Source organism: Mustela putorius, unplaced genomic scaffold, assembly GCF_011764305.1.
Source record: "Mustela putorius furo isolate JIRA1106 unplaced genomic scaffold, ASM1176430v1.1 tig00001149_pilon_pilon_pilon, whole genome shotgun sequence".
Classification (NCBI taxonomy): domain Eukaryota; kingdom Metazoa; phylum Chordata; class Mammalia; order Carnivora; family Mustelidae; genus Mustela; species Mustela putorius.
This window is the reverse complement of record NW_025421595.1, coordinates 541468-562611: the sequence shown is the minus strand read 5'-3', so window position 1 is coordinate 562611 and position 21144 is coordinate 541468. Positions and strand designations below refer to the sequence as shown.

Genomic DNA, 21144 nt, shown 5'->3' with positions numbered 1-21144 from the left:
AAGAAAGGAGGAAAGAAAGAGAGGGTGGTTGGGTGGTTCAGTGGGTTAAAAGCCTCTGCCTTTGGCTCAGGTCATGATTTCAGGGTCCTGGGATCAAGCCCCATATCAGGCTCTCTGCTCAGTGGGGAGCCTGCTTCCTCCTCTCTCTCTGCCTGCCTCTCTGCCTGCTTGTGATCTCTCTCTGTCAAATAAATAAATTTAATCTTTTAAAAAATTTTTAAAAAAGAAAGAAAGAAAAAAGATAAATGCTTAAATTATTGGTACAAATTATTTTTTAAGTTACAACAGCTTAAAAGGAGAAGGGGAAAGGGGGAGGGTCCTTTAAATCTAGAAAAGAAAGCATTAAAGCAATCAGTTTTCCTTTAGAGTTCGAGAAATTCTTACCCAGTTCAATGTTATGATCTTAAAGCAACTGAAAACTTGTATTCTAGAGCACCTGTCCAATTCCTTTGTCATGAATCCCTTTGAAGATGAAACACTTTTGTAGAAATATGTCATAAAAGCATCAGATTAAAACAACAACTGTAAAGGAAAAAAGATTTAAAAATGGCCAGAACTGAAGATCGGGTAAGAGTTCATATACATATACCAAAGGGACCTATAATGCAATTGACAAGTACATTTGCTTCATTTTGTGGCATACATTTATTTTAACTAGTTATTAAACCTTTTGATAAATTTGTTACTATTAATGCTAGTATTAATGCATTTGACAAATCAGTTACTATTTTTTAAAAATTCAATTAATTAACATACAGTATATTATTAGTTTCAGAGGTAGAGTTCAGTGATTCATCAGTTGCAGAGAACACCCAGTGCTCATTCCATCAAGGGCCCTTCTTAATACCCACCCCCAGTTACCCAATCCCAAACCCCTCCCCTCCAGTAACTCTGTTTGTTTCCTATGGTCAAGAGTCTCTTATGTTTTTTCTCCCTTCTCTATGTCTTATTTTTCCCTCCCTTCCCCAATGATCCTGTTTTCTTAAATTTCACATGAGTGAAATTGTATAACTGTCTCTGATTGACTTATTTCACTTAGCATAATACCCTCTAGTTCCATCCACATTGTTGTAAATGGCCCAATTTCATATTTGATGACTGAGTAATATTCCATTGTGTGTGTTTCTGCATACACACACTCCACATCTTCTTTATCATGACATACATTATAAAATTATGACTGATAACATTGTACAGAACACACCATAATTTTTAAGTTTCATGTAATCTTTGGAACACACATATTAGCACACACCTATACAAACACAAATTAAAGAAGTCTTAGTATTCCTAAATAGACAATGCTTCCCATGTAATTTAACATATCAAATAAGCCTAGCTAGTGTAAGATCTGTTTTTATAAACGGAGAACATATTGAGATGTTCCAGGAACCCACTAGAAATTCTTATCATGAGTTTGAGGCCAAAAAAATTTTCATTAAAAATTTTAATTTTGAGAAGTTTGTCAAGAGTAACAGAAGGTTTGGACACTTGGGTACCATCGGGGCTACCGAAAACTAAAAAACTACTTATCTAAACTGACAGAAAGATTCCAAATATACATGTATATCACAAAGCTGCAAAAGCTGTAACTTTTTTTGAATAGAGAACACTCAGCTTTTCTAAGTAATCCACGATTTGATCCAGATAAAACAGAGGATCAGGTCTGGGCTAGCTGGGTGATAGGTACTAAGGAGGGCACCTATGATGATGAGCACTGGCTGTGAATATATTAAGTGATGAATAATTGAATTCTACTCCTGAAACCATTATCACATTATATGTTAACTAACTAGAATTTAAATAAAAATGTGAGGGGCACCTGGGTGGCTCAGTGTGTTAAGACTCTGCCTTCAGCTCAGGTCATGATCTCAGTGTCCTGGGATCGAGCCCTGCACCAGTGCTGAGCCTGCTTCCCTCTCTCTCTCTGCTTGCCTCTCTACCTACTGGTGATCTCTCTGTCAAATAAATAATACATAAAATCTTTTTTTTTAAAGATTTTATTTATTTATTTGTCAGGGACAGAGGAAGAGAGAGAGCGCGTGAGCACAGGCAGAGAGGCCTGGAGAGGCAGAGGGAGAAGCAGTCTCCCTGCCGAGCAAGGAGCCCGGTGTGGGACTCGATCCCAGGACGCTGGGATCATGACCTGAGCCGAAGGCAGCCGCTTAACCAACTGAGCCACCCAGGCGTCCCATTAATACATAAAATCTTTAAATAAATGAACAATTGGAAAGAACTTACTGGAAAAAATAATAAAAAATTTAGAAGTCAAGTGACTTCCAGAAAGGGGGGAAAAAAGATAAAACACAGAAACTTTGTTTCCTAGGCAGATTATATTAAAAGCAAAGAAACTTTGTTTATAATTTCTTATTAAGAACAGATCAATAACGTACCACAGTTGTTCAGCATGGTGCTAGAAGTCCTAGTCTCAGTAATCAGTCAATAGAAAAAAGTATTGGTACAAATTGGTACAAATTGGTCCAAATGGTCCACTCTTCACAGATGACATGATATGATATTCTATGTAGAAAACCCCAAAGACTCCACAAAAAAATTGCTAGAACTCATATATGAAAATTCGGTAAAGTCAAAGGATATAAAATGGGCAGAAATCTGTTCCATTTCTATACACCCAATAATGAAGTAGCAAAAAGAGAAATCAAGGAATTGTTGGGCTGGCGGAAAGGGCTACTTAAGATGGCGAAAGTTCCCCCACAAGACCTGAGCTCCGACAGGAGAACAAAGACCCAAGCAGGAATCTAAAATCCCTCCCGCCCCCAGCTCCCATGGACCAATGGGACCCTGACAAGCAGGAATCTGAGAACCTCCCCCACCCTTCGCCCCAGGCTCCTGTGGACCAATGGGAGCCCGACAAGCAGGCGAGATATTCGAAAGACGGAAACTTCCAAAAGACCCCTGAGCTTCCTCGAAGACCCTCAAAGCCCCCTCCTCCCTGCCTTAGGCGCGACTTCCGCCACTCTGCTTTCCAGAGTCGCGGAACCTCCCCGAGGGTGCCCACCTTCTCCCCGCACAACTTTCCTGGCTCCCCTTCTCCTGAGCCCTGAAACTTCGCCGGAGAGTGTTTTTAATAAATCTTGCCTTGCACCCACTTTGCCTGGTGTTGTGTTTATCTCGCCAGAAAAACTTTACAGGAATCAATCCCATTTACAATTGTACCAAAAACTGTAACATACCTAGGAATAAACTTAACCAAAGAGGTGAAAGACCTGTACTCTGAAAACTATAGGACACTTATGAAATAAACTGAAGATGATACAAGGAGATGAAAAGCATTCCATGCTCATGGATTGGAAGAACAAATTTTGTTAAGATGTCTATACTACCCCTAGCAGTCTACACTTCCAACACAATTCTGATTAAAACAACACCAGCGTTTTTCACAGACCTACAACAAAGAAACCTAAAATTTGTATGGAACCAGAAAAGACCCTGAATAGCCAACTAATGTTGAAAAAGAAAAGCAAAGTGGACGGCCTCACAATCCCAGACTTCAAGCTCTATTACAAAGCTGTAATCATCAAGACAGGATGGTACTGGCACAGATACACAAAGACCAGTGGAACAGAATAGAGAGCCCGGAAATGGGCCCTCAACTCATTGGTCAACTAATCTTTGACCAAGCAGGAAAGAATTTCCAAAGGAAAAAACAGTCTCTCCAATAAATGGTGTTGGGAAAATTGGACAGACACATGCAGAAGAATGAAACTGGTCCATTTTCTTACACCACACACAACAGTAAATTCAAAGACCTAAATGGGAGACCGGAAACCATCAAAATCCCAGAACAGAAAAAAAGCAACAACCTCTTTGAACTCAGCTGCAGCAAATTCTTATTACATACATCTCTAGAGGTTAGGGAAACAAAAGCAAAACTGATCTATTGGGACCTCATCAAGATAAAAAGTTTCTGCACAGCAAAGGAAACAGTCAACAAAACCAAAGACAACCAACAGATAAAAAGCTTTTGCACAGCAAAGTAAACAGTCAACAAAATCAAAAGACAACCAAGAGAATGGGAGAAGATATCTGCAAATGACATAATGGATAAAGGGCTAGTATCCAGAATCTATCAAGAACTCACCAAAATCAACACCCCAAAAATAAGTTAAAAAATGGGCAGAAGATATGAACAGACATTTCTCCAAAAAGACACATAAAAGACTACAATATGTGAAAGGATGCTCAACATGACTTGGCATCAGGGAGATGCAAGTCAAAATCACAATGAGATACCACCTCATGCGTGTCAGAATGGCTAAAATTAACAAGTCAGGAAACCGATGTTGGTGAGGCTGTGAATACTTTCGCACTGCTGGTGGGAATGCAAACTGGTAGTCACTCTGGAAGACAGTATGGCGTTTCCTCAAAAACTTAAAAATAGAGCTACCTTATGACTCAGCAATTGTACCAGGTATCTATCAGGAGAATAAAAAATGCTGACTTGAGGGGCACGTGCACCCCAATGTTTATAACAGCACTATCCACAATAGCCAAATTATGGAAAGGGTTCAAATGTCCATCAACCAATGAGTGGACACAAAGATGTGGTACATGGGGGCACTGGGCTGGCTCAGTCGGTTGAGCATCTGACTCCTGATTTCGGCTCAGGTCATGATCTCAAGGTCATGAGATGGAGCCCTCTGTGACAGGCTCCATGCTGGGTAGGGGGCCTACCTAAAAGTCTCTCTCTTGCCCTTTGCCCCAATCCTGACCCTCCACCTTAAAAAATAAATTGCGATATATATACAATGAAATATTACTCAGCCACCAAAAAGAATGATATCTGGGACACCTAGTGGCAACTGCCTTCTGCTCGGGTCACAATCAGGAGTTCTGGGATTGTGTGCTGCATTAGGCTCCCTGCCTGGTTCTCCCTCTGACCCTCTCCATCCTCATGCTGTTCCTCTTTCTCTCTCTCTCAAATAAATAAATAAAATCTTAAAAAAAATAATGAATGAAATCTTGCCATGTGCAATGACATGGATGGAACTAGAGTGTATCATGCTAAATGAAATCAGGGAAATATCATATGATTTCACTCATATGTGGCATTTAAAAACACAACAGATGAATATAGGGGAAGGAAAGAAAAACAAGATAAAAAACAGATAAGGAGGCAAATCTTAAGAGACCCTTAAATATAGAGAACAAACTGAGGGTTGCTGGAGGGGAGGTGGGTAGAGGGATGGGCTAAATGGGTGATGGGTATTAAGGAGGGCACTGGTTGGGATGAGCACTGGGTGCTATACAAAAGTGATGAATAACTAAATTCTACTCCTAAAACCAATACTATACTATATGTCAACTATAATTTAAAAAGAGAGAGAGAGAGAGAGACCAATAATGTAAAAAAGCTTTTCAACAGTCAAAACCCCACAAATTTTAATTATGTACCAAGATACTTTTGATTTTTATTTTTTAAAAGATTTGAGAGAGAGAAAGAGAGAGCAAGTGCGAAAGGAAATGGGCAGAGGGAGAGAATATCCAAGCAGACTCCCACTGAGCATGGAGACCTATATGGGGCTTGATCTCACAAGCCACGAGATTAGCACCCAAGCCAAAACCAAGAGTACAACACTTAACTGACTAAGCCACCACAGAACACCAGGACACTTTTGATTTATTAAAACTCCTTTTTTTTTTTTTTTAAGATTCCACTTATCCATTTGAGAGAGAGCGAGCACAAGCAGGGGCAGTGGCAGGCAGAGGGAGAAGGAGAAGCAGACTCCCTATAAAGCAGAGAGACCGATCCGAGGACCCTGAGATCATGACCTGAGCCAAAGGCAGAAGCTTAACCAACTAAGCCATTCAGGCTCCCCTTAAAACTCATTTTTAAAGGAATTCATTTTAGTGTTAGTTTGATTACATATAAAATACTTTTCTCAAGATCCCTGTTCCACAAACCCCAACCTTTCCTTGTCCACTTCAGTTTGCCCTTTGCTCTTTTCTTTCCCTTTCCTAAACAGCCAGCTTTCCTTTAGGAGAAAATCATTTTTATTTTCCTCAACAAAAGACATGTCCATTCCTCATACCTTCTTTTACCAAAAACATATATCCTATTTTCTTTGCAAGCTTTTCATTTATAGTTGTTTTCTTTCATACTTTTGTTTCTAGTAATTGTATCTTTACAGGTATTTAGAATTCTTAATGCTCACAATCCTTAATTCCCAGCAAAAACTAAAATGTAAGGAATTATGGACTAGCAAATTTATAAATATATTTTATCATTTTTAGAACCATGTGTTTTACTCATAGAACACTTTCTCAGAGTGGCATAAAGTGTATTTACTAATAAACCCATATACCTTTAGTTTCTCTATAATAAAGAAGCCAAAAGTGGATAATCAGGGTTCAGTACTGTTTTAGTATTTTACGTTGTTTAAAAAAATTACCTAGATGCCTAAAGAAACTCCATCATTTAACTTAACTCAGCAAAACTCTCAAGATTGGAGTTACCCAACAAGGTCTGAGGAAGCTATTTTTAACCACACAAGCCATAAAAACATAATTACTACACTTAAAAAATTTTATCTCACTTCATTCATCTAGTTGTTGTTCCCACATGTTTAGGTCACTCACAAAAACTTCATGAGATATTAGACAATGCCAGCCACCATCTTAAGCAAATTTTCTTGCTGACAGGTTTTGCAATAGAGATAGCATAAATATTGACTAACCCAGGTAGAATAAAAGTTGTATGTCTGCATTATAGTCAATGTTGATAATTCTAAGACATGTATGTCTTCATTAAATCAACCAATTAGCTTTTATTTACTGATTATTCGGGAACATGTGAACCCAAGAGACATCTGGGTTAGTTTACTTAATTTATATATACATTTGTTTTTCTTTAAGCCAATTAAATAGAGCTCTTTACAAATTAATTTTGCAGCATTACCTGTAAAGAGAAAAATACAGACATATGTAGACACACATAAATAGACAAACATAGAGTACTTAAGAGCTTTTGTTTAAAAAAAATAAAAATAAAAACAGTGGCACTTGGGTGGCTCAGGTGGTTGGGCATCTGCCTTTAGCTCAGGTCATGATTCCGGGGTCTCTAGATCAAGCCCCAACATCAGGCATCCTGCTCAGTGGGGAGTCTGATTCTCTCTCTCTCTTGCTCTCCCTGCTTGTACTCTATCAAATAGATAAAAATCTTAATAAATAAATAAATAAATAAATTAAAAAAAAAAACTGTTAACCTTAATCATGTCTCAAGTACAAAACTCAAAGAATAGCTGCATCCAATTAGGTTTCTGGCAGACAGATCAAGGAAAGGTGACCTAAATGGCCCATGTTTGCTTTGTCTTCTATTTGCATGCTGTTAAGAATCCTTCTTAGAGATGTTTTTAAAAATTATTTTGTTGTTCAAAAGCTTCTGCTTACCAAAGAATGCACTCCATTGTCTCTGAGAGGGCTTGGATCTCTCTTTATAAGGGTGCCCCTTAAATGGATTTATCTAAGTCAAAGTTTCTAAGAATGGCCACTGTAATTCCAAATTATCCAAAAGTCTGCTTATTTTTCCACAAAGGCCAAGAGCCTGGTCCAAGAACTAGGGCAAGCCCATCTTGCCTTTAGAGTCTCTAAAGTGTCTTACCTTCAAAGGACCCTGTTTTCTAAGAGCTGCTCTGAAACACCAGGAATCATGTATTTCCCCGCGTTGGAACAGTACGGGTCAATTTCCAAGAAGGTGCAGCGAATCAAAAGAGGGCTAATGGAAACCAAAGACTGCTCACCAGGTTGGGGTGGGGGGTGCCTTCATAAAAACCAAACCAGATGCCAAATAAAGTCAGACAGCTCAACCAAGGGAGGGAGCTTGAATATGGGAGATACACAATGGAAAAAAAAAGACAAGTCAGGGAAGCAGAGAGCACAGAGGGCTCCAGTGGGTACTGCATACGGTTCTGAGGCTTGTTACTTCCGCAGGCGTTCATCTCCTTCAGATCCCACTTCTGAGCACCACAAGTAACATGAACTTTAAAAATAAAATAGCAAGTTATGCTACCAGTAAAATGAGTTTCATCAGGAATAGCAGAGGAATGGCAATTCAGAACACGCAAGCAAACCATAGGCAGAGTCTGTGGAACAACAGAGAGAAACATTACTTCTTATAGAGAAAAATGGATAAAGTTGGGAGGGGCTGCTTTGAACGAAATTTAGGATGTTGATGGTTACTTACTATCTGAACTGTGGTAGTTTCTCATTGGTTAGGCTGTTGCTGGGCTAGAAAATCTTCCTTCCCCTGCTGGAGCAAGCAAGTGAACTTTTTCTGGCATAGGAATGAAGTTAAGATGTGAGAGAAAATTCATGTGGGGGAGAGCTCCCCTGATAGGGCTTCCCAACGCCATTCTAAGTAAGAGTTCCCTTTATTAATTTTCACACATCTAACAGGAGGAGTCAACACATTCTTCTCAAGCATGCACAGAACATTCTCCAGATAGATCATATGGTTAGGCCACAAAATAAGTCAAGAAATTTAAGAAGACTGAAATCGTATCAACCACAATGGTATAAAACTAGAAATCAATTATAACAGTAAATCTGGAAAATACACAAATACATAGAAATTAAACAACATGTTCTTTTTTTTTTTTAAATATTTTATTTATTTATTTGACAGAGAGAGATGACAAGCAGGCAGAGAGGCAGGCAGAGAGAGAGAGGAAGCAGGCTCCCTGCTGAGCAGAGAGCCCGACTCGGGGCTCGATCCCAGGACCCTAGGATCATGACCTGAGCCGAAGGCAGCAGCTTAACCCACTGAGCCACCCAGGCGCCCCATAAACAACATGTTTTTGATCAACAAATGGGTTAAGAAAGAGAAATTAAAAATCTGAGACGAATGAAAAGGGAAATCTAACATACCAACCCTTATGAGGCACCCTCACTAACACTCTTCTAAAAAAGTTGACAGCAATAAATACCTACACTAAGAAACAAGAAAGAGAGCGCCTGGTGGCTCAGTGGATTAAGCCTCTGCCTTCGGCTCAGCTCATGATCTCAGAGTCCTGGGATGGAGCCCATCATTAGGCTCTCTGCTCTACAGGGAGCCTGCTTCCCCCTCTCTCTCTGCCTGCCTCTCTGCCTACTTGTGATCTCTGTCAAATAAATAAATAAAATATTTACGAAAAAAAAAAAAAAAAACAAAGAAGCATGCTCTGGGCGCCTGGGTGGCTCAGTGGGTTAAGCCGCTGCCTTCGGCTCAGGTCATGATCTCAGGGTCTTGGGATTGAGTCCCGCATCGGGCTCTCTGCTCAGCAGGGAGCCTGTTCCCTCTCTCTCTCAGCCTGCCTCTCCATCTACTTGTGATTTCTCTCTGTCAAATAAATAAATAAAATCTCAAAAAAAAAAAAAAAAAAAAGAAGCGTGCTTAAACACAGAAGCTACCTTTACATCTCAAGGAACTACAAAAAGAAAAACTAAGCCCAAAACTAGCAGAAGGAAGGAAATACAAAGATCAGAGCAGAAATAAATGAGCTAGAGACTGAAATCTATAAATATAGCAGAAAAGATCAATGGAAGTAACAGTTTGGTTTTTTGAAAAGATAAACAAAAGCTTTGGCTAGGTTAACCAAAGGGGGAAAAAAAGAGAATTCAATTAAAAGTACAAATGATAGAAGACATTACAACTGATACCACACAAGTATTATTATGAGCAATTATATGCCAACAAAGTATACGACCTAGCAGAAATGGATAAATTCCTACAAATCTACAACTTACTAAAACTGAACCATGAATAGAAAAATCTGAAGAGACCAGGACTTCTGGGTGGCTCAGTTGCTTAAGCATCTACCTTCAGCTCAGGTCATGATCCTGGGATCCTGGGAAAGAGTCCCAGGTCTAGCTCCCTGATCAGCAGGGAGTCTGCCTCTCCCTTTGCCCTACCGCTCCCGCCGTGCCCCCGGCAGCTCATGCTCTCTCTCAGATGAATAAAATCTCTACACACACACGCACACACCACGCGCACACACACACACAAAAGAAAATCTGAAGAGGCCAATTAGTAATAAGGAGATCAAATCAGTAATCAAAACTCTCCCCCCAAAAAAAAGCCCGGACCAGATGAGTTCACTGGTGAATCCTACCAAAGGCTTCCTAAAGAATCAATTCCAGTTCTTCTCAAATTCTTCAAAACAAGACAAAACAAAACAAAACATCAAATTAAAAATCTTCTGTACAACAAAAGGCACCATCAACAAAGTGAAAAAGCAACCTGTCCAAGTGGAAGAAAGTATTTGCAAACTATGTATCTGATAAAGGGTTAATATCCAGAATACAGAAAGAACTCATATGACTTAATAGCAAAACACAATCCAATTTAAAAAATGGGCAAAGGAACTGAATTTTTTTCTAAGATTGTATTTATTTGTGAGAGAACATGTGCACAAGAGGGAGGTGTGTATACATCCTGGCTCTGCTACCAGATTGAGCTACCAAACTCCTTGTACCTTGTGTTTCTTCATCTGTAAATTGTGGGCGGTCAGAATACACATGCTTCATATGGATAATATAAGAATTAAGTGAGTTAATACATATAAAGGTTTAAAATTGTACCTGGTACACCAAAAGTGCTCAGTAAATGTTATTTTTTATCATCATCTAAGAAGGGGTTGTGTTCATTCTCAAGAAAAAGATGTGAGAAGTAAAGACCACAGGTGATACTTTATTATTTCTAATACCTGGGATGGAAAAACCCATGTCCTTATTTTCAGGGACAGATCAGATGGAAAGCGACGGGGAAAATAAGACTCCTATTTGACGGTGGGTAGCCCAACTCTGGAGAGCAAAGGAACACAGCTGAAACTTCCAAAATATAGGCCTGGAACTTAACTAAGAGGTTTTCAAATAAATATAACCTATGATAAAAATGGGGAGGAAAAAAAAAAACATTTTAGGGTCATGCAAAGCCTGAAAAGGAAAAATTCTAAAGAGGTGTTACTTGACTAGATAATTTCTGGTTTATATACCATGAAACCAAATAAAATTATGAAAAACAGAATTGTATTGGATTACAGATAAAATTTTTATTGAAAATTTTGTCTTGTTACAAAGAATTCATAGGCCTTTAGTTATATGGGTAAGATCCTGGACAGCAAACATGGTTACCAAAAGTCATCTGTTCCTTCGCGAGAAAAGCCCATGAAACTAAATTAGGGAAAGATAAAAACAATTTTAATTTATTAAATTCTTGTCAAGTTTATTCAGGGATCCTTATAATATTTGCATTCTTTCTCTGTGGGGTTTCCGCCCTTGTTTAAAATTTCTCTCAGAAGCAATTTCACAAATTAAAAAATAAAGGACTTTTTGAAGTCCTTAATTTTGAATTTCACTAATTTCTCACAGAGAGACTCAAATATCTGAACGTTTCCCTTGGCCGACACACTGGCAACGTAATGCTTTGTGTAGGAACACCGCACTGAGGAAACCATACCTTTCATCTTTGTCACTAGATGGCAGCAAGTCCACTTCTGAGGCTTCTGAGGCTTCTCTGCCAACTTTCTTTGAACGCTGACAAAAAGAGGGAAAAAGAATTCTGAAATTATGTATCAATCTTATTCAACACTCTGATTTCTCTCAGGACTAATCTGAGAAATAGATGCAATTCAAAAGTCTAAGAAAGGGGTTACTTTTAAACATGAAATTCAGCAAGCACATCAAAAAAAAAAACTATCTGGTGCCCATTCTCAACACCCACGGTGAGACAGAAGTAAAACACCAGGGCTTTGGACAGTCCTCAGGCATCCATTGTTCACGAACAGACCTTCATTATGTTCTTTCTTGTTCTTAAAATGATAGATATCCTAAACTTTTATAATATGACAAATCAAAACCTCTTCAATCTTCATCCAAGCAAAGCGAGGAAATTTTGTCAAGAGTCTCATGTATCAAAAAGACTCAGGGCTCTATCTGAACTGTGGATTTTCTATGCTTCCACCTTTTTGGCTCCAATGGAGTAGGCAGATCTGGGTCCTACAGTTTTGGAACAAACTAAAGCATCTTGGCAGCCCCCTCCAAAGAAGGCCGGTCCACAGCATCAGCACCTTTTCTGCCGTCTCCTGGTCTTGAGCCTGCTGAATAATTTTCATGTATTTCTCCAAAGGATTTTCACCACAAACAGAATGGCCTTTTAATACTAAACTTAGTAATAACTAAAATTTGTATGGAACCTCAAAAGACCCAAATAGCCAAAGCAATTTTGAAAAAGAAGAAAGCTGGAGGTATCACAATGCTAGATTTCAAGATATACTACCAAAGCTATAGTAATCCAAACAGTATGGTACAGGCACAAAAACAGACACACAGATTACTGGGAACAGTGAGCCGAAAAGTAAACCCATGCTTGTATGGTCGACTGACTACAACAAAGGAGGTAAGAACATACAACAGGGAAAAGACAGTGTCTTCAGTAAGTGATGCTGGGAAAACTGGGCCACTTTCTTAAACAAAAAATAAGCTCAAAATGGATGAAAAACCTAAATGTGCAACCTGAAACCACACAAATCCTACAACAGAGCAAGAGCAGTAACTTCTCTGACATTGGCCTTAGCAACATTTTTCTAGATACGTCTTCTGAAGCAAGGGCAACAAAAGCAAAGAAAAAAAAAAACCCCAAAACAACAACAACAAAAACCAAACATAAACAAAAACCTAGTGGGACTACACCATGAATAAAAGCTTTAGCATAGTGAAGGAAACCATCAACAGAACTAAAAAAAACAAACTGAATGGGAGAAGATATTTGCAAATGACATATGCAATGAGGGTTAATACCCCAAATATATAAAAAACTTACACAGCACCAAAAAACCCAAACAATCCAATCAAAAATGGGCAGAGGGCCTGAACAGATGTTTCTCCAAAGACGACATCCAGATGGCCAACTGACACATGAAGAGATGCCCAGCATCACTCATCATCAGGAAATGCAAATCCAAACCACAGTGAGCTCTCACCTCACCTGTCAGAACGGCTATAGCCAAAGAAACAATCGACAGGGTTACCCTTGTAAGGGTGAGGGTGAGGAGAAAAGAGGAACCCTTGTGGTGCCCTGCTGGTGGGCATGCAAATGGGTGCAGCCACTGCACAGTATGAAACAGTATGGAAGTTCCTCAAAATATTAAAACCAGAATTACCCTATGATCCAGTAATTCCACTACTGGATATTTACCCAAAGAAAATGAAAACAATAATCTGAAATGATACATGCACCCCAATGTCCACTGCAGCATTAGGCACAACGGCCAAGAGAGGGAAGCAGCCCAGTGTCCGCGCATGGGGGGAGTGGGTAGAGAGGGGCTGTTCACACGATGAACCAGTGCTCAGCCACAGAAAGGAAAAGGATGGGGTCTTGCCATCTGTGACAACACGACAGACCCAGAGACTATTACGCTGAGTAAAATAAGTCAGACACATTCCACACAAAGTAATTTCACTTATGTGTGGAATCTAGAGAACAAAACAAATGAACAAAGAAACAACAAACCCAAAATACCCAAACTCAAATACAGACAACAAACTGGTGGTTGCCAGGGAGAAGGTAGAGGGTGGGGGAAATAGATAAAGGGGATTAAGAGGTACAAACTTCCAGTCATAAAAAGTGTAATCACAGCAATCTGAAGCACTGCGTAGGGAACATAGTCAATAACACTGTAATAATGTATGATTAAAGAAATCCCAAACTAAACAACCTGCCACTCATATGACTTCAGGACACAATAAGGGCTCATGTCCCTGGGAGCGAAGTACTTACAGGAGGCCCACCAGAGGAAAAGCAGCGTAGAGAATTTGTGTGCACTTAGCATTACCCGCTCTTGATCCAGTTTCTCCAGTTCTCTTCGTTCCCTTCCTAAAGCTTCCTGCCGCTCACTCTGCCTTCTCTCTTCTCTCTGCCTGCGTTCTCTCATGTGCTCTTCCCACATTTTTTCTTCTCCCTTCTGTTCTCCCATTTGTTTCTGATCCACGCCTAACAGGACAGAAAAAAGGGTACGTAGTTTCTGGCATCGGATTTTTCAACTATACACACGACTGCTTTGCAGGGGCCCTTGCCAAAGCTCAGGAAGACTGCATGGTTTCTCATGGACTCCTGGCCTGCTCCATCTTAAGCCCCAAACCCACTCCTAGCCCCGCACCTGCCTTTTACTTTGCTAAGATGAAGACCCGTCACCCTTCAGATGAGGACTCTAACTGCCTCCCACATCCCCCCACCCCCATCACAGCTTCTTATGCTCTTTGCTCACTTCCACATTTCCCAAGGCAAGCCGTGCCTCTGGTTAGGAGCTTACCCCCAGCTATATGACTCAGAGTTAGCTGTTAGCCCCTCTTCACTTACACAGCACTTTCCCAGCTCTTCCCCTCACTCCAGTGCAGGCATCCCATCTCTCCTGCCCCAGAGAGGATGCTGCCACCACACTCTACCCACGCCCTGGCCAGAACCAGTTCGCTGCCACCTCCTGCAGGCTGATCCCCGACCCTTCCCACACCTCCTTCTTTAGGCCCGACCTCTCTGTTTCCTCACGTCCTGGCTTCTAACAGGCTTCCTGTCATCAACACTTAGAGATCCCACAACCCTGGCTTCCTTCCTGAGGAGGGTTCTGTAACCATGCTTGATCACAGAGCATGCCTCCTTCATCATGCTTTTTCCGTGCTATGTCCACTTGGCCAGGAGGGCTCACAGGCCCTTCATCCTGCTGCACTGTGGGGCGCTGCTACTACCTAGTTAGAGCTCTCCATGACACTGGTCTCTCTTGCTTGCAACCCACCTTCACCACTGTGAGCGCGGGTCACTTCCTGGGTCTGCTCCGCATACTCTCTGCTCTGGGGGAGTCCAAACCCATAGCAGTTCAAGCTGACAATCTGCCTTCTTCTTTCCAGACTTCCTCTATCACCGTAACCTTCACGTTCGGACCTGCCATCCACGGAACCGCACGCCCACTGTTCACTGAGCACAGCCGCTCTGGCCTCGCGCCACACCCTTGCTTTCATGGCCTCCTTAACCTGAGGTGCTCCCTCCCTACCCCACAACCTTACCTGCTACGCAAGCCACCACTTAAAAGCCACCTCCTGGGTGAGGTCCTCCTTACTCCTAAAGTCACACCTGGCTCCTCCAGCACCATATTCACACATACTTTGTAACTGCCTTGTCACAACCCACAGGCATCAATCTTCTCTACTTGTATTCCTTCCGGCCAAGAACCCTTTTTTCATTGTTTGTTCTCTCAGTTGCAACACAGGCTCCCAAGCCTCACATGCTGAATTCAACCTCAAGTCCAAGGGTGGCTGTGCTGACCTCCTCCAGCCCTGACCTTTAACCTCAACCTTCCCCAGCAATGCTAAGCAACGATAAGTGCATAGGTTCACCATGGGACTTCTAACCTCACAGCCATGCCCTGCCCTAAGTCACTACCAAAAAGTTAGTTTTCCTAATAAGAGAGAAGCAACAAGACTCTCTCTTTTTTTTTTTTTTAAAGATTTTATTTATTTATTTGTCAGAGAGAGAGTGAGTGAGAGCGAGCACAGGCAGACAGAGTGGAAGGAAGAGTCAGAGGGAGAAGCAGGCTCCCTGCGGAGCAAGGAGCCCGATGTGGGACTCGATCCCAGGACGCTGGGATCATGACCTGAGCCGAAGGCAGCTGCTTAACCAACTGAGCCACCCAGGCGTCCCGCAACAATACTCTCTTAATCCTGGTCATGAAATTCTAAGAGTGGAGGAGGCTCCGACCACTTCCCTAAGCAGCGACACAGCCTCCTGCCTGCTGGGGGAATGAGGGTTACTCCCTGATGTGCCAGACTCTCACAGGGAGCAGCAACCCCAGAATGAGAATGCTATTTGTGAGCTAATTTAAACAGATGAAAAGAGCTCCTTCTTCCCTGTGAAGTGCACTTTGTAGCTGCCCAGGCACAATGAAACCACCCTGGACCTTAAGAACAAAGAAATGAAGCCTTCCCACTGGCACAAAGGTATTGAGCCTGGGGCCTTTGCGTCTCCCTGTGCACCCCAGATATAAAAGTTAAACAACAATGTAAGAGACTTTATCAATGACTGCAACATAACCACATTACTTAACAGTCATTTAAAAAGCCATTTACTGTCATCTATGTTGTATGTCAGAAACAAAACACCTGTCTGCTCAGTTGCTTTCCCTTATACTACTGCATTTTCTTCCCTACTCACTCAGCTCTTGGCCAAATGCCTGCCCATCAGACCTGCTCTCAGGTGCCATGGTCCCTATCAGTATCTACTAGAAGCTCCAGGAAGCAGGGGACTGGGCTGGTACACTGCTGTGTGCTCAGCCATGAGGAAAGTGCCCAGAGAGAAAAGGCTGAATGAATCTCTAGTATCATTTTACCCTGGAATTGGCAAAAATCAACTCTTTCCAAGTATCAAGCCTCCGTCAGCGACTGCTCACATTCCCAGCCGTGTCTCAAACCAAGAAACTGGCTGTAATAGGCTTTGCAGAGATTTTAGGGAGAATGTTCTCCCCATGTTTGGAAAGGACCACTAGCCAGTTTTACTTGAGGCATTTCCTTTCAACTCTGAAGCTTCAACACTTGGGTCCAAGGAGAAAAGGACCTGGCGGTTGGCTGAGCCCTGGAAGCAAAGCCCCAAGCTCCCCATTACACCTTTCCTCCACGCTGGGAAGGGAGTGGGTCAGCTGGAGGAGGCAAGAGGAAAGACAGGGCGGGTCCAGCAAGACAAACCTCATGGTCAGTTTCCCTGCAACGTCAGCAGCTTTTCTGCAGACTGAAATATATCAAGGTTTGCTTGTCCTACTTTCTTAAGGCATGCAAGAAGAGAAAACACAGTAAGATTCAGCACTACTAATTCGTTAATCTACTTTGTTCGTTAAAATAGAGGAAAACTTACTCGGGTAGTGACAGGCCACAGGTCTGGCAGCCGTGGCAGTACTCCCGTGAGGCATGTCGTTGGCAGGATGGACGCCATCCACTTCAAACTGCCTCGCTGCGCTCCCTGCATCTACACAAGGTTCAAACAAGTGTCTCGTGAGCTCTCCACAGCTAGGACAGGAGAAGGGAGCGTAGCGCAGTGTAGGAAGAACTCACGGTGAACCACTCGAGTCTTGGCCCAAGCAACAGGGCCAGCTCTTTGCCTAGAGAACTCTAGAACTCTGCATCAGAGTCGCCTGACCATGGTACTCTCTCCTCCCGTGTTGTTCTGCTTTCAAGAATTAGATTCCTTTATAAAATCTCACTGGTTCCCCAATAGGAAAATCTACCAAGGGAAAAAATTCACCGGGCTTGCGGATAAATCACTTGAATTCTACTTGAAATCAGTGATTTAACAAACTTAGTCACAAGGACTTTGAAAAGCTTATTAAGCTTTATAATTTAAATGTTCAAAATCTGATACTTGCACACCGGCCATGAAGCCCATGAAGGAAAATGGCAGGTTATGCAGAAATACAAAGACTGCCAAGCTGGAAAGAACCGCGGGCATGAGCCGTGCTACAGCTCTGTCCCACTTAACCTTCTGCGCTGGGCTCTGGGGCATGGCCACAGCCAGTATACCAATTCCAGACACTCAAGCTTATATTATTTTACCTCCATTCTTGAATTTAAAAAAAGGGCTTTCTAAATCTTAGGCAGTCATTGGGACCAATAAAGCAATGGCATACTCATGTTCCATAGAAGGGAAAAAAGAATTCGTAAAATCACTTATTTGAACTCTGAGGCAATCCCAAACTTGGTAAACTGAGTTAAGGATTCACTTATAGGCTCAGCTCCAACTCTAACATTGTGAGCTACCCTGAAATGCTTGATAAATGGAACTCAAAACACACTCCTGAAAATCTTCGTGATGTAAAGATGAGGCAATATATCTGTATTTGTGGTTTTATCACAAAATAAAAATGTCACAATCTGTAACTGCACTACTCTTCATGAGAATGAGTATGTTTCACCAAAACTAAGCTTTCACCATTTTGAGCTTATAAAAACCAGTACTCGTATTTGAACTTACATTCGAAAGATGATTCAAATTCCTCATTGTCCTTAAGAGGTAGCCTGGCCGGATTTGAAAATTCACTTTTGTTCTGAAGCTCCATTTGTCTTTGACAAAGACTAGATTGGAAGAATAAAAGTCAAGAGCGTCAAGTTGTAGGAATGTAAAATCCAAGAGCACAGGGTGATGAAAACTCTTTGGGATTCAAAATGCTTTCAGAAAGCAGATGTTCCTGGGTTCTCGGAGAATAATAGCTAGGCTGCTGGGGTCACCTTCCATGCACCAGGCGTCCCTATAAGCTGCTGGCTTGGTGACGCCTCACGGCCACCACAAGCCGCAAGACAGGCACTACCACCATTACCACAGTGCTCCTATGACGAGTTAACTTTCTCAAGAACCAGAAAGCATTTTTGAGAAACCCGGATTCTGCATACCCTCAGCACATGTCAGCTGAAGAGGTTATACTGCAAGCCCATGCACATCAAAGGGCCCTAACTCAGCTTTCTTCCTGGCTTTATTACAACAAAGAATGATATAAAACACTATTACAGACATTAGGATCATAACAGGCACACGTGGCAGTTTTCAACTCTGCACAGTGTAACGGAGTCAATACGCAGAAGCCCAAATCGGAGGCCGGAACTAAGGAGCCAGTGTCTCCAGCTATGGGGACCAGGCACAAACAGGGGTTCTCTGTATGACTCAAATCCCAGACTGGGCAATCCACTGCTGAGCTCCTCAACACACCCACTGCCTCCTGCTTCACCAATCGCACCCCAGGACTCACTGCCTGGAATTTATTTCAATGATCTACAAACTGGAACCTTATAAGATCAGGAACAAGACAAGATGTCTACTCTTATTATTTTATTCAACACGGTACTGAAAGTCCTAGCCACCGCCATAGGACAAGAAATACAAGGCATCTATATTGGCAAGAAAGAACCAAACTGTCAGCATCTGCAGATGACATGATTCTAAACAAAAAATCCTAAAGACTCAACCAAAAAACTATTAGAATACACTGATTCAGGGAAGTAGTGGGTAGAAAATTCATACCCAGAAATGGGCTGCATTTCTACACAATAATAACAAAGTAGTAGAAAGGGAAATTAAGAAATCAATTTCATTTACAATTGCACCAAACAACACCTAGAAATAAATTTAACTAAGGAGCTGAAAGACCTATACTCTGAAAGCTGTCAAACACTGATGGAAAAAAATTGAAGATGACACAAATGGCAAGATATTCCATGCTCACGGATTGGAAGAAATAACAATTCTTAAATTAAAATGTCCCTGCTACCCAAAGCAATTGACAAATTCAGTGCAATCCCTATCAAAATACCAAAGGCATTTTTCACAGTGCTAGAACAAATAATAATACTAAAAGGTGTATGGGATCGAACAGCCAAAGCAATCTTGAGGAAAAACAAAGCGGGAGGTAGCACAAGCCCAGATTTCAAGATATACTACAAAGCTGTAATAATCACAACAGTATGGTACTGGCACAAAACCAGACACATAGATCAATGAGAACAGAACAGAGAACCCAGAAAGAAACCCACACTAATATGGTCAATTAACAACAAAGGAGGTAAGAATACACAATGGGGAAAGGCCAGTCTCTCCAAAAAACGGTCTTGGGACAACTGGACAGCTACATGCAAAACAATGAAACTAGACCACTTCCTTACACCACACACACAAATCAACTCAAAGGGGTTAAAGACCTAAATGGGAGACCTAAACCCATTCAAATCCTAAAAGACAGCACAGGCAGTAATGTCTCTGACATTAGCCTTAGCAACAGGTCTCCTGACACAAGAGAAACAAAACAAAATTAAACTATTGGGACTATGTCAAAATAAACACCTTTTGGACAGCAAACAGAAAGCATCACAAAACGAAAAGGCAATCTACCGAATGGGAGATTTTTGTAAATAATATATCCCATAAGACGCTAATATCTAAAACATGTAAAGAACTTTTACAACTCAACACCAGTAACACAAATAAACTGATAAAAATGGCCAGAGAACCTGAATAAATATATTCCCAGAGAAGACATACAGAAAGCCAACAGACACGTGGAAAAAGGCTCAACATCACTCATCAGGGAAATGCGAATTAAAGTCACAATGAGGTATCTCCTGACACCTGTCAGAGTGGCTATAACCAGAAGGACAAGCAGCAGATGGTGTTGGTGATAATGTTAAGGAACCTTCGTGCACTGCTGGTGGGAATGCAATCTGGTGCAGCCACTGTGGACAGTTACGACAGCTTTCCTCAAAAAATTAAAAACAGGGTGCCTGAGTGGCTCAGTGGGTTAAGCCTCTGCCTTGGGCTCAGGTCATGGTCTCAGGGTCCTGGGATCGAGGCCTGCATCAAGCTCTCTGCTCAGCGGGGAGCCTGCTTCTCCCTCTCTGCCTACTTGTGATCTGTCAAATAAATAAATAAAATCTTTTAAAAAAAATTAAAAACAGAAACACAATTATGATCTAGTAATTTCACTACTGGGCATTTATGTAAAGAAAATGAACACACTAATCTCAAAAAATACATGCACCCTTATGCTTACAGCAACATTATTTAAAACAGCCAAGATATGGAAGCAACCTAAGTGTCCACAACTGATGAATGGTAAAGAAAATGTGGTACGCACATAGCTATACCTAATGGGAATATTACTCAGCCATAAAAAAATGAGATTTTTTTGCCACTTTCAACAACACATGGATAGACCTGAGAGTATTATGGTAAGCGACATAAATCAGACTGAGACAGACAAATACCATGTAATTTCACTTACATGTGGAGTCTGAAAAACAAATGAAAAAACAGAGGCCATTGGCTGGCTCAGTCAGTTAAGCACCCAACTCTTGATTTCGGCTCAGGCCACAATCTCACAGTTGTGAGACAGAGCCCTGCGTTGGGCTCCACACTCAGCGCAGAATTTGCCTGAGAGTTTCTCTCCCTCTGCTCCCACCCACTCATGTGCACTCTTCATACAATGAATAAATAAGATCTTTTAAAAAATGAATAAGGAAAATGAATAATCAAAAAATAAACAAATGAATAAACAAAGCAGAATTAGACCTATAAATATAAAACAAACAAAGTGATGGTTGCCAGAGGGAAGGGGTCAGGGGGATGAGCAA

At 41.4% G+C, this 21144-nt stretch overlaps 1 protein-coding gene across 20 annotated transcripts in view; it reads right to left on the bottom strand.

Annotated features, from left to right (window-relative positions):
* Positions 1-11028: 11028 nt before the first annotated feature.
* The window catches only part of LOC123394024 (oral-facial-digital syndrome 1 protein-like), a 54868-nt gene continuing 44752 nt past the window's right edge, over positions 11029-21144 (bottom strand). For 11 of the 20 annotated variants that reach the window (XM_045087464.1, XM_045087462.1, XM_045087463.1 and 8 more), the window contains 5 exons: positions 18002-18102; positions 16889-16999; positions 13830-13987; positions 11456-11532; positions 11029-11169 (listed from right to left, as the gene is read on the bottom strand). In XM_045087464.1, the coding sequence (XP_044943399.1) occupies positions 11127-11169; positions 11456-11532; positions 13830-13987; positions 16889-16999; positions 18002-18102 (490 nt within the window). In that variant the 3' untranslated portion in view covers positions 11029-11126. Of the gene's footprint in view, positions 11170-11455; positions 11533-13774; positions 13988-16888; positions 17000-18001; positions 18103-21144 lie in introns of those variants that run through there. The other 9 variants (XM_045087471.1, XM_045087472.1, XM_045087466.1 and 6 more) reach the window with 8 other exon arrangements.